The sequence below is a fragment of the Monodelphis domestica genome, chromosome 1 (genome assembly GCF_027887165.1).
Source record: "Monodelphis domestica isolate mMonDom1 chromosome 1, mMonDom1.pri, whole genome shotgun sequence".
Lineage (NCBI taxonomy): Eukaryota > Metazoa > Chordata > Mammalia > Didelphimorphia > Didelphidae > Monodelphis > Monodelphis domestica.
Window position 1 is genome coordinate 295,302,425 of NC_077227.1, and position 13,785 is coordinate 295,316,209.

The 13,785-nt window shown below is 34.9% G+C and overlaps 1 protein-coding gene across 4 annotated transcripts in view; it reads right to left on the reverse strand.

Annotated features, from left to right (window-relative positions):
- Positions 1-13,785, reverse strand: part of NIN (ninein) — a 191,993-nt gene that overhangs the window by 22,732 nt on the left and 155,476 nt on the right. For all 4 annotated transcript variants that reach the window (XM_056821103.1, XM_007473222.2, XM_001363383.4 and 1 more), the window contains one exon: positions 2,972-3,085. In XM_056821103.1, coding sequence (XP_056677081.1) covers positions 2,972-3,085 — 114 coding nt within the window. The remainder of the gene's footprint in view (positions 1-2,971; positions 3,086-13,785) is intronic.

The window sequence follows — 13,785 nt, forward strand, 5'->3', positions numbered from 1 at the left end:
GAGAACATTACAAGATGTAAAATGAATAATTTTAATTATATTAAATTAAAATGGTTTTGTACAAACAAAACTAATGCCACCAAAATTAGAAGGGAAGCAACAAACTGGGAAAATTTTTTTAATAAATTTTTCTGTTAAAAGTCTAATTTCTCAAATATACAAAGAACTAAGCCAAATTTATAAGAAGTCAAATCATTCCCCAATTGACAAATGGTCAAGGGATATGAATAGACAGTTTTCAAATGAAGAAATTTTAAAAAATGTTCTAAGTCCCTCCTGATTAGAGAAATGCAAATCAAAACAACTCCAAGGTGCCATCTCACACCTAGCAGATTGGCCAATATGTCAATAATAGAAAATAATAAATGTTGTAGGGGATGTGGCAAAATTGGGAGATTAATGCATTGATAGTGGAGTTGTGAATTGATCTAACCATTCTAGAAGGCAATTTGGAATTAATGCCCAAAGGACTTTAAAAGAATGCATGCTCTTTGATCCAGCAATACCACTGCTAGGTTTGTAACCCAAAGAGTTAAAAAATGGGCAACTTTCTGTTTGTACAAAAAAATTTATAGTTCTGCTTTTTTATGGTGGCAAAAAATTGGAAAATGGGGGTTGGATCCCTCAGTTGGGAAATGGCTCAAGAAATGGTGTTACATGATGGTGGAATATTATTGTGTTATAAGGAATGATGAATTGATTCATTTCTATAATAACTGGAAAGACCTATAAGAACTAAAGTGGGATGAAATAAGGAGAACATTATACACAGTGTGGGATGATTAAATGTGATTAACTCTGCCACTAAAAGCAATGCAATGATGCAGGACAACCCTGAAAGATTTATGAGAAAGAATGCTATCCATATCTTGAGAAAGAACTGTGGGAGTAGAAATCCAGAAGAAAACATGATTTATTACTTGTTTATATGGGATTTTGATTTTTAAAAATCATTCTATTACAAAAATGAATATGGAAGAAGGATTTGAGTGATAACATATGTATAATTCAGTGAAACTGCTTGTCAACTCTGGGGGAGCAGGGAGGGAGACAACAAGAATCCTTTAGCCCTAGGAAAAAAAATAAAACAAACATACAAAAAAAAAGTTTTATGCCAAGGTAAGCCCCACCAATGCTACAGGTCTTGTAGGCAGCTGAATCATTAGCAAAGGCTTCCCAAGCTTTCAGCCATAGATAGTAGGGGGAGGCCAGATAACTGCTCACAGGGGTCCCTTTCCTGGTTGTGGGTGCAAGGCTCTTGTTGCACTTATGCAGAACCAGCTTGCAGTTTGGGAGAATGGTCTTAGGGTGAGGAGGAGCACAAGTACACATCAGCACTTGAGGCTACAGGGAAGTAGGGAAGGTCAGAACTGATTTAATATTTGCACTATTTTAGGAGAGTAATAAAAACATCAGTAAAATTTCTTTTGTTTTCCTTGAACATCTAAATGGAAAAAAAGCCCAGCAATTAGAAGGAGAATCTCAATTAATAAACATATATTAAGTGCCTGCCTAGTCTATGCCAGGCATTGTGCTAAATGCTTGAGATACAAAAGGAATCATAAGATAGGACCTGCCCTCAAAGAGTTTGCAATTTAGTCAGGGAATATGTAAACAAATATGTGAAGATATATGAATAAACCTAAAAACAAATTGGATCCAATGAGGAAAAGCAGCCATAAAAGACATACTTATAAGTTTGCCTATGTTCTCCTGGCAAGGCTAAGATTTCAAAATAGCAACTTGAAAGTATTGTCTAGCTATAACCAAAATATAGACATCTTCCAAAAGCCTCCTTCATAATAATCCTTGAGCTGTTCATTATTTTGCTAAACAAAGAAGCTTCTGTAATGTCATGACCTAGACTTTCTTTTACCCTAATTTCTACATACCCTCAGGTTATTGTCAGTATTCCTTAGTTGCTTGGGTCTGAGTAAAATAACTTAGAAATGTTTTGGTTAAATTGTTTTCATAAACAATTTCTCTGTGAGAAAATTACACCCCTAAGAATGATGTAATTCTTAAGAGCTTATGATTAGTCAATTATGCTGAAATGCTCTTTTTACTTGTTAGTGAAAAGTTTTCTATAAATATTGGAATGGATTCTTAATAAACTTTGAACTTGTGGCAGACTCCCTTGTTCCCCTCAGGCCCTATCAATCAATTATTGGAACTCCTGCTTATCTGAATATGATTGTGCCTTTTACTATTGCTTATTTAAGCTGGTTTCTCACGAGGGCTGAAACTCTATCTTTCTCACTGTCCTTTCACTGCTGGGACTTAGCACAAATATATGCAAAACAAGCTATATAAAGGGTAAATAGGAAAAAATAGAGGGAAGACTGGAATTAAGATTCTAATTGGAACTTAAAGGAGGTCAGAAAGGTCTGTAGTTGGAGGAGAGGAGGGAGAGTATTCCAGGGAAAGGGAACAATCAGAGAAAATGCTTAGAGCTGAGGTTGTCTTATCCATGGAACAGTCATGAGGCCACAGTCATTGAATTGAGGAATATGTTAGGTAGCAAAATGTTAGAAGATTGGAAAGGATGATTGGTTATGTAGGCTTTGAATTCCAAACAGAACATTTTGTATTTGTTCCTGGAGGCAACAGGAAATCACTGGAGTTTGTTGAGAAGGACTTGTTTTGACTTGTGCGTTAAGGCCAACATAGAAAACCTCTGACAGGTTAACAATTACCGAAAAATTTACAGTGATTTTTATGTCATAAGAGAAGGTTGGAGAAAAAAGCATCATTCCAAAAAATCATATTTCTTCTTAAAGTAGCCTAATTCCTTACAGATATTATATAATATTTTTAGTAATGTGAGAGAAGTACAGTCATTATATATCAGGACATATTTAAGATTAAATCATTATTGGGTTTGGGGGAAATTAGTATTAGTTAGTCAAACTAATAAAGTGGCATTCAATTTGGGGTGAAAGTAAGAACAAGAATAAATAGGAAATCTTACTTGTTCTTTTAGTTGATTCACTTTTTCCTGAAGAAGTCTTTTCACTAGTTTCAACTTTTCCTCAACTTCTATCATGCGTTCCTCCATAGCCATTGCCAGCTGCTTATGGTTCCTCTGAAGAAGAAAGTGATTTCTGTTACTTGAAAATCATACCACGTATTACTATTAATGTCTCTCTTCTGGAAGGAAGGGAAGAGGGCAATAAACACTATGCATTTAATAAAAGGAATTTCTACTTGGATGAAATGGAAGTTTTATATATATCACATTGGTTATTTATATTAAAACTCCAAAATTAAATAAACATTCAGTTGAGCATCATCACATGAGATAAAGTAAAATTTAAAACAAATATTAGGTTTTATTGCCTATTTGAATTTATTATAACAAAGATGTTATTATGACTATTTACTTCTTTTAATAAAAAAATTGATTTTTGGCCATTGCTATGTCGATGGCCTGTCCTCAACAATAAATAGCAACCATTTAAGATATTACTCAACATTTCCTAACCTTACCTAACACACTTATGGGAGTGTGTTTTTTCCTTGTTTCCTCCTCTGGTCTTTATTTTCCATATATGATTTTGTGATCAAAAAAAGAGTACAGATTGAGTCAGCTTTGCTAATAGTGGTTAAATATAAATGAACAAGGAAATAACAAGGATACCAATAGACATTTACATAGCAATTGAGGCTTTGCAAAGTGCTTACTTTATTTTATTTTTATATTTATTTTATTTTTATATTTATTTATATTATTTCGTTAGAGCCCCACGACTGTAGGCACTACAGGTGAGGATACAGAACTATCTAAGAGTTAAGTGATTTGATTATTTTCAAAGAGAGAATGTCAAAGGGCAAAATCTGATCTCAAGAATCTTCTGACTCCAGGTTCTGATTACTATATAACCCTACTATGTCTCCATAGCTAAGTCTATGACCATTCAACATTCTCATATGCAGTTTAAAATATAAAGTACAAGGAATTTTTACTTAGTTATACTTAATAGTACTTAAAGTTCTCAAATGTAAAACAAAGGATCTGCATTTCAAATGGGATCTATAAAACCTACAAGCATGATCTATATTTTATTAAGGATTGGTATTATGAATAGAATTATTCTTTAAAAAGTACCCCCCAGAGGTGGAGTCGAGATGGCGGCGTAGATGCAGCAAAAGTTCAGACTTCTGAAAACCTTTCCTTACCAATTACAAACTGAATGCTCCTAGGGGACCAAAAATCAAACCTAACAACAAGTCAGAGCCAAGGAACCCTCTTGCTGGACTCAATTCAAAAGGTACCTCCCACCAAAAGCCAGAATCTGAGAACACTCGAGTTTAAGGGGAAGGCAGAAGGAAGGTCCCAGAAGACCTCCACCACCCTGACCTAGACTGCTAAACCCCCAGAGGCAGCGGGAACCACTGGGCGGGCAAAGGCGCTGGTTTGGAGGGTGCACCTTGCGGGCAGGGCTGCGCCAGGCTCAGAGCATGGAACACAGGCGGCAGGGAAGGAGTTGAAGAGGGAGCTCAGAGCTCGCAGCCTGGTCAGAGTGGCAGACACAATCCATACTGCTCCAGTCTTCCAGGAGGTTTTGGCCTCAGAGCACATCCAGCCCAACACAAGCTGAACTTAATGCCATCAAAAGACTTCGGAGGTCAGGGAACCCCAAGCTCTAACACCCCTCCACCATAGACCGTTGGACTTTAATCCAATCAAAAGCCTCCAGAGGACAAGGAAGCTCAAACTCCAACACTACTCCCCCACAAACTGCACTGAGAGATCTTCTGTTAAAGCTCCAAGACAGGAGACTGACAGAAAACCCCAAAACCAAAAAAATGAGAGGACGAGCACAGACAAATACAGGCAGCAAAGAAGGGGTAAATATGAGCAAACAAAAGAAAAAGAAGAAAGAAATTACAATCAACAGCTTCTGTACAGGCAACAAACAAAGAGCAAACAGAACAGAGGAAGAGGCAAGGATAAAACAGAAATCCCAGCAAATTGGATACAGGCTTTAGAAGAACTAAAAAATGCAATTCAAAACACAATTAAGAGAGGCTCAAGACAATTGGGAAAATAATTTAAAAACTAAGATAAGTCATTTGGAAACAGAAGATAGTGTCTTGAAAGCCAAAATAAAAGATAAGGTAAAAAAAGATGAAAGATGAGGCAAAGAGAATGAAAGATGACCTCAAAAAGAAAATCAGACCATAAGGAGAAGAATGATCAGAAAGCCAGGGATGAAATCTCATATTTTAAGAACCAAAATACAACAACTAGAATCAAGTGACTTCACAAGGCAGCAGGAATGAAAAAATTGAGGAAAATATGAAGCATCGCATTCACAAAACAGAGAATTTAGAAAATCATTCTAGGAGAGACAATTTACGAATCATTGGTCTACCAGAAGTCCATGACAAAAAAAAAAAGCATGAGTATAATACTACAGAAAATTATGCAAAAAAATTGCCACGATATTCTAGATGAAGAGAGAAAAGTGGAGATTGAAAGAATCCACAGATCACCTTCTGTACTAAATCCCCAATGGACAACATTGAGGAATGTTATTGCCAAATTCAAGCACTATCAGACAAAAGAAAAATTATTACAAGCTGCCAAGAAGTCATTCAGATAATATGGAACCACAGTGAGGGTAACACAGGATTCTGGCTACATCTACACTGAAGGACGGAAAGGCATGGAATATGATATTCTGGAAAGCAAGGGAACTAGGTTTACAACCAAGAATCAACTACCCAGCAAAACTGACTATATTCCTACAGGGGGAAGTATGATCATTCAAGAAAATAGAAGAATTCCAAGAATTTGTAAAAAAAATGACCAGACCTGAACAGAAAATTTGATGCCCAAGCAAAGAACTCAAGAGAATCATCAAAGGGTAATTAAAAAAGAGGGAAAAAAGAAAAACATAACAAAAACCCCAACATTTTAAAAAAGAAACCTAATGAGATAAAATGATATGTATTCAGGTCATTGGTAACTCTTAAAAATTGTTATTATCACCTGGGCAGGTAGAAGAATTACACTTAGAGGGAACAGTGACAAACTGTATTGGATGAAATGGCAAGACATAAATATGTATATAGATATATGTATGCATAAATACATATACATGTGTGTATATATATGTATACATATATATACAACTAGAACTAAAAAAAAAGAGGTTACTACTAAAAGAAATGGGAAAAGAAAGAAAAGGGGGTAAATTTATATTTCACAAAGAAGCTGATGGTAGGAGGGGGGATAACATCAATAAACTGGAAGGGTAAAGAGGTTGGAGATAGGAAATATTCAACTCTTATGAGTATTGAAATTGACCCAAAGGGGGAAGAACAATCCAATCCATTGAGGCAGAGAACAGATTTGCGCCCTACAGGGGTGTAGAAGGGTAACAAATGAACTGGTAGGGAGGAAAGTAGTACAAGGGAGGGAGAGGACAGGGGGTAGTTTTAAAAAGACTGCAAAGAAAATATGGGGGAGAATAAGAAGAGAGGGGGGAAGAAAGGGAAGTAAAATAAGGGTGGGAATCAGGGGGACTGATTAAAAACAAACATTGATGTAGAAGTAAATAGTGAAAGAAGAAAAGGAAGGACTAAGAGTAGAAATCAAAATGCTGGGAAATACACAGCTAGTAATCATAACTCTGAATATGAATGGAATGAACTCACCCATAAAACACAAGCGAATAGCAGAGTGGATTAGAATCCAAAACCCTACCATACGCTATCTACAAGAAACACACATGAGGAAGGTAGATACTCCTAGGGTGAAAGTAGGAGAATGGAGCCAAATCTATTGGGCATCAACTGATAAAAGAAGGCAGGAGTCGCAATCATGATATCTGACAAAGCCAAGGTAAAAATAAGTCTAGTTAAAAGAGATAGGCAAGGTAATTACATCCTAATAAAAGGAAGTATAGACAATGAGGGAATATCAGTACTCAACATGTATACACCAAATGGCATAGCATCCAAATTTCTAAAGGAGAAACTAGTGGAGCTCAAGAATAAAATAGATAGAAAAACTATACTACTGGGAGACCCGAACCTTCCTCTATCCAAATTAGATAAATCAAACCAATAAACAAATAACAAAGCTGTGAGAGAAGTGAATGAAATCTTAGAAAAATTAGAGTTAGTAGAAATATAGTAAATTTATATAAAAATAAAATAAATAAGGAAAAAAGGAATATACCTTTTCAGCATCACATGGTACATTCACAAAAATTGATGATGCATTAGGGAATATAAAAATTGCAAACAAGTGTAAAAGAGAAGAAATAATAAATGCAACCTTCTCACAATGTAAAGAAAATAATAATTAGTGAGGATACATGGAGATGTAAATCAAAAATTCAAAATTAAATTTAATTCAAAATTAAACAATACGATTCTCCAAAACCAGTTAAAGAACAAATCATAGAAACAATTAATAATTTCATTGAAGAAAATGACAATGATGAGACATCCTTTCAAAACCTAAAGGATACAGCCAAAGCAGTACTCAGGGGAAAATTTATATCCTTGGGATCATATATTAACAAATCAGGGAGGGCAGAGGTCAATGAATTGGGCATGCAAATTAAAAAACAAAAACAAAAAGGGAGAGAAAACTATAAACCAATCTCCTTAATGAATATAGCTGCAAAAATCTTAAATAGGATACTAGTAAAAAGACTCCAGCAAGTCATCACAAGGGTTATTCACTATGATCAGGTAGGAGTCATACCAGGAATGCAAGAATGGTTCAATATCAGGAAAACCATGCTCATAATTGACCATATTAAAAAGCAAACCAAAAAAAATCACATGATTATCTCAATAAATGCAGGAAAAGCCTTTGATAAAATACAACACCCATTCCTATTGAAAACACTAGAAAGTATAGACATAGAAGGGCCTTTCCTAAAAATAATAAACAGTATATCTAAAACCATCAGCAAACATCATCTGCAATGGGGATAAAATAGACGCATTCCCAATAAGATCAGCAATGAAACAAGAATGCTCATTATCACCTCTATTATTTAACATTGTACTAGAAACACTAGCTGTAGCAATTAGAGAATAAAAAGAAATTGAAGGTATTAAAATAGGCAATGAGGAGACCAAGCTATCACACTTTGCAGATGATATGATGGTCTACTTAAAGAGTCCTAGAGAATCAACCAAACAGCTAGTGGAAATAATCAACAACTTTAGCAAAGTTGCAGGATACAAAATAAACCCACATAAGTCATCAGCATTTCTATATATCTCCAACACAGCTCAGCAGCAAGAACTAGAAAGAGAAATTCCATATAAAATCACCCTAGACAATATAAAATACTTAGGAATCTATCTGCCGAGACAAACAAAGGAACTATATGAACACAACTACAAAACACTCTCCACACAATTAAAACTAGACTTCAGCAATTGGAAAAACATTGATTGCTCATGGGTAGGACAAGCTAACATAATAAAAATGATAATCTTAACCAAATTAATTTACTTATTTAGTGCCATACCCATTGAACTACCAAAAAACTTTTTTACTGAATTAGAAAATAACATAACAAAGTTCATTTAGAAGAACAAAAGATCAAGGATATCCAGGGAAATCATGAAAAAAAAATGCAAAGGAAGGCGGCCTTGTATTCCCAGATCTCAGACTATATTATAAAGCAGCGGTCATCAAAACAATTTGGTACTGGCTAAGAGACAGAAAGGAGGATCAGTGGAATAGACATGGTGTAAATGATCTCAGCAAGACAGTCTATGATAAGGCCAAAGATCCCAGTTTTGGGGACCAAAACCCACTATTTGATAAAAATTGCTGGGAAAATTGGAAGATAGTATGGAAGAGATTTGGTTTGGATCAACATCTCACACCCTACACCAAGATAAACTGAGAATGAGTGAATGACTGGAATATAAAGAAGGAAACTATAAGCAAATTAGGTGAACACAGAATAGTATACTTGTCAGATCTTTGGGAAAGAAATGACTTTAAAACCAAGCAAGAGCTAAAAAAAAATCACAAAATGTAAAATCAATAATTTTGATTACATCAAATTAAAAAGGTTTTGTAAAAACAAAACGAATGCATCCAAAATTAGAAGGGAAACAAAAAATTGGGAAACATTCTTCATTACAAAAACCTCTGACAAAGGTCTAATTACTTAAATTTATAAAGAGCTAAACCAATTGTACAAAATATCAAGCCATTCTCCAATTGATAAATGGGGAAGGGACATGAATAGGCAATTTTCAGTTAAAAAAATCAAAACTATTAATAAGCACGTGAAAAAGTATTCTAAATCTCTTATAATCAGAGATGCAAGTCAAAACAACTCTGAGGTATCACATCACACCTAGAAGATTGGCTAACATGACAGCAAAGGAAAGTAGTGAATGCTGGAGTAATGAATGTGGCAAAATCAGGACATTAATGCATTGCTGGTGGAGTTGTGAATCAATTCAACCATTCTGGAGGGCAATTTGGAAATATGCCCAAAGGGAGCTAAAAGACTGTCTGCCCTTTGATCCAGCCATAGCATTGCTGGGTTTGTACCCCAGAGAGATAATAAGGAAAAAGACATGTACAAGAATATTCATAGCTGCGCTCTTTGTGGTGGCAAAAAATTGGAAAATAAGGGGATGCCCTTCAATTGGGGAATAGCTGAACAAATCATGGTATATGTTGGTGATTGAATACTATTGTGCTCAAAGGAATAATAAAGTGGAGGAATTCCATGGAGACTGGAACAACCTCCAGGAATTGATGCAGAGTGAGAGGAGCAGAACCAGGAAAACATTGTACACAAAGACTGATACACTGTGGTAGAATCGAAGGTAATGGATTTCAGCCTTAGTGGCAATGGAGTGATCGTGAACAATTGGGAGAAATGTACAAGAAAAACCACTATCCACATTCAGAGGAAAAACTGGGAGTAGAAACACCAAAGAGAAACAACTGCTTGAATACATGGATCTAGGGGATATGGTTAGGGATGTAGACTCGAACATGCTAGTGTAAACATCAACAACATGGAAATAGTTTCTGATTAAGGACACAACTAATACCCGATGAAATTGTGTGTCGGCTGTGAGAAGGGTTGGTGGAGGGGAGGGAGGGAGGGAAGGAATGTGATCATTGTAATCAAGGAATAATGTTTTAAATTGACTAAATAAATTAATTCAAATGGGAAAAAAAGAATTCTTTAAATAACATTTAATTGATATAAAGCAAGAACTGTTAATATAATTTAGCAGTTTGTCTTTTAGTTCACTGGAATTTGTTCATACATTATTTTATTGTTCTATCTAAAGAGAGGTATTGTAATATAGTTCCAAAGTTTTTCAAGTGAATATTTTATTAAAAAAACTTTAATTTAAATGTAGCTCACAACATATAAAGTGCTAGATAGATGCTTGAATATAGTCCTTTGACTTACCGAACTAGAGAAACATAGGCAGAAACTGAACAGACTATCTATGATGTTCTTTGGTATGAGTTTACTCTGATGGGTATGAATCTTAAATTTCCTCAGACTCTACCTTGTCTACCTTATCTTAAGGTTATGGTTAAGGTTATTCCCCATTTAAACAATGGAGGCACTTGGTCAGGAATGTAATGGGTACTCTAACATTACTTAGGCATACTTTAGGGGAAGATAAAGTTGTAAAACACCTTAGTGAACAATGAAGGTACTTAACTCATACTTATAGTGAGGCCAAAACCTTAAACTAGGTCTATTTTTAAATCTAATACAAAAGGGTGCTAAGTACCTATGAAGGTCAAATTAATCACTAAAAGGTCAAGCAACTTGCAAGGGACAAGCTTAACAAAGAGGTGTGAAGTACTCAGAAGATATAATCTACCCAGAGAAAGTGAGAACTAAAAACTAAGAATGGGCTTCCCTAGGTAATCCTCTATGTGATTGGTAGACGTGAAAATTTAGGGGAGGTGACACAGAGGCTGCTGGGTTTCTGAACACTAGTGTTTTGCTTGGAAAGATCTTGTGGTGAATGATTAAAGACTGACTTAGTTTCTCTCTTAAAGAGAAAAGGCTTAGGCCATTGGCCTAGGCCCTAGCCTTTTTCCTACTATTTCCTCTTACTGTCTCTCTCCCTTCCCTTAATTCCTTCATTTGTATTAAATTATAATCTCCATAAACCCAGCTGACTTGGGTATTTCATATTTGGGAATTTTCCCGTGGCGACCACTGATTTTTGATTGAAATCAAGACACTAAAAATTATCTTTACAGTTTTTGGCAATTCAAATTCTTGAAACCCACATTTTTGTGGTCAAATATGAACCAAAATTTACAAAGTGGCTGGTCTACATTCTTTTTTTATAATAATAATTTCTTTCCCCTAATTAAATGTAAAAACATTCTTTGGCCTTCATTTAAAAAAATTTGATTTTCAAATTCTTTCCCTTTTTCCCATCCTCTCTCCCTTATTCCATCCCACCCCTGCCATCCCTAGACTCCAAGTAATCTGATAAAGGTTATGTATGTAATATATATGTGCAATATATACATATATAATATGAACAATCATGTAAAATTAACAGCTTTTTTTGGAATGTAGATTTCTTTCAGAATTCTTTAAGGACAATTTAATTGATATAAAGTAAGAACTGTTAGTCGCTTTGTGGAAGAGATTGCAAAAACAACGAACAAAAGAAGAAGAAAAATAAAACATAGTATCTTTTTGACTGTATTCAAATTTCAGCAGTTCTTTCTCTGAAGGCAGATAGCAATTTTTTATCATGAGTTTCTGGGATTTTCTTGGATCATAATTGTTCATCAAAAATATTTCTATTGTGTTCTAGTTCTGCTCATTTCACTTTGCATTAGATCATGTAAGTCTATCCAAGTTTTTTTGAAATCATTCTGCTAGTGATTTTTTATAGCACAATAGTATTCTATAACAATCATATACCACAACTTGTTCAGCCATTCTCCAATTCATGGACAATCCTCAATTTCAATTCTTTGCTATAATAAGAGCTACAATAAATACTTTTGTATAATATGTCCTTTTGCCCTTTTCTTGTTTATCTCTTTGGGATACAGACCTAGAAGTGGTATTGTTGGATAAAAGGAGGTGCTTAATTTTAGCACCCTTTGGACATAGTCCCAAAGTGATCTACAGAAAGATTCAATCAGATCACAACTCCATCAATAGTGTATTGATTAGTCTCCCAATTTTCCCGCACACCACCCAATGTTTATTATTTTCCTTTTCTGTCATATTAACCAATCTGATAGGTGTGAGGTGGTATCTTAGAGGAGGTTTAATTTGAATTTCTCCAATCAAGAGTGATTTATTGCATTTTTCATGACTATAGAGGACTGATTTCTTCATCTGAAAACTGCTTTTTAATATCCTTTTACCATTTGTCAGCTGGAGAATATTTTTCAAAATTTGATTTAATTCTCCAAATATTTAAGAAAATAGACCTTTATCAGAGATGCCTACTGCAAAATTTTTCCACCCAGCTTTCTGTTTCCTTCTTCTATCATTTTTTAAAATATATTTACCTTTTGTCTTAGAATTGATACTGAACATTGGTTCTAAGGCAGGGCAGAAAGGGTTACGCAATTGGGGGTGATTTGCCCAGGGTCACACAGATATGAAGTGACTGAGGACAGATTTAAACCCACCACTTCCTGTCTCCGGCCTGGCACTTTTATCCATTGAGCCACCTAGCTGCCCCCTGCTATCTTAGTAATTTTGTTTATTTTGGTTTTGTTTGTTAAATCCCCTTTTAATTTAATATAATCAAAATTATACACTTTATATCCTGTAATGCATCCTATCTCTTGTATGGTCATTTATTCTTATCTTGTTCATATATCTGACATGTAAACTATTCCATGTTCCCCTAATTTCCTTATTATTTCATCCTTCATGTCTAAATTATGTACTCATATTGATATATATATTGATATATGCTATGAGATGTTGGTCTATCCTCAGTCTCTACCATACCATTTTCCAGTTTTCCCACCAATTTTTGTCAAATAGTGATTCTTGTCCAAAAAGCCTTGATATTTTGATTTATCAAACATTAAATTACTATGGACTAATTACAGGTACTATATACCAAATCTATTCAATTTATCCACCACTATTTCTTAGCCAGAACCAGATTGCTTTGATGATTACCACTTTCTAATACAACTTGAGATCTATTACTGCTAAGCCATCTTCCATCACATTTTTTTCATTGATTCCCTTGACATTCTTGACCTTTTGGGTTCTTCCAGATGAATTTTGTTATTTTTTCTAGTTCCTTAAAATGATTTTTGGGTAGTTTGATTTGTATGGCATTGAATAAGCAAATTACTTTATCTTAAATTGCCATTTTTATCACATTTGCTTGGCCTACTCAATTAATATTTTTCTTTTTTTTTTTTAACCCTTACCTTCCGTCTTGGAGTCAATACTGTGTATTGGCTCCAAGGCAGAAGAGTGGTAAGGGCTAGGCAATGGGGGTTAAGTGACTTGCCCAGGGTCACACAGCTAGGAAGTGGCTGAGGCCAGATTTGAACCTAGGACCTCCCGTCTCTAGGACTGGCTCTTAATCCACTGAGCTACCCAGCTGCCCCCAATTAATACTTTTCTAATTGTTTAGATCTGACTTTATTATTTGAGATTTGATTTATTATTTGAGATATATGATTTCTCTTGGTTTTCTTATTGATATGGCCAATTATATTGATAGCTTTCCTAATCCTGAATCAGATCTGCATTCCTAGTACACATCCAACATGGACATAGTGAATTG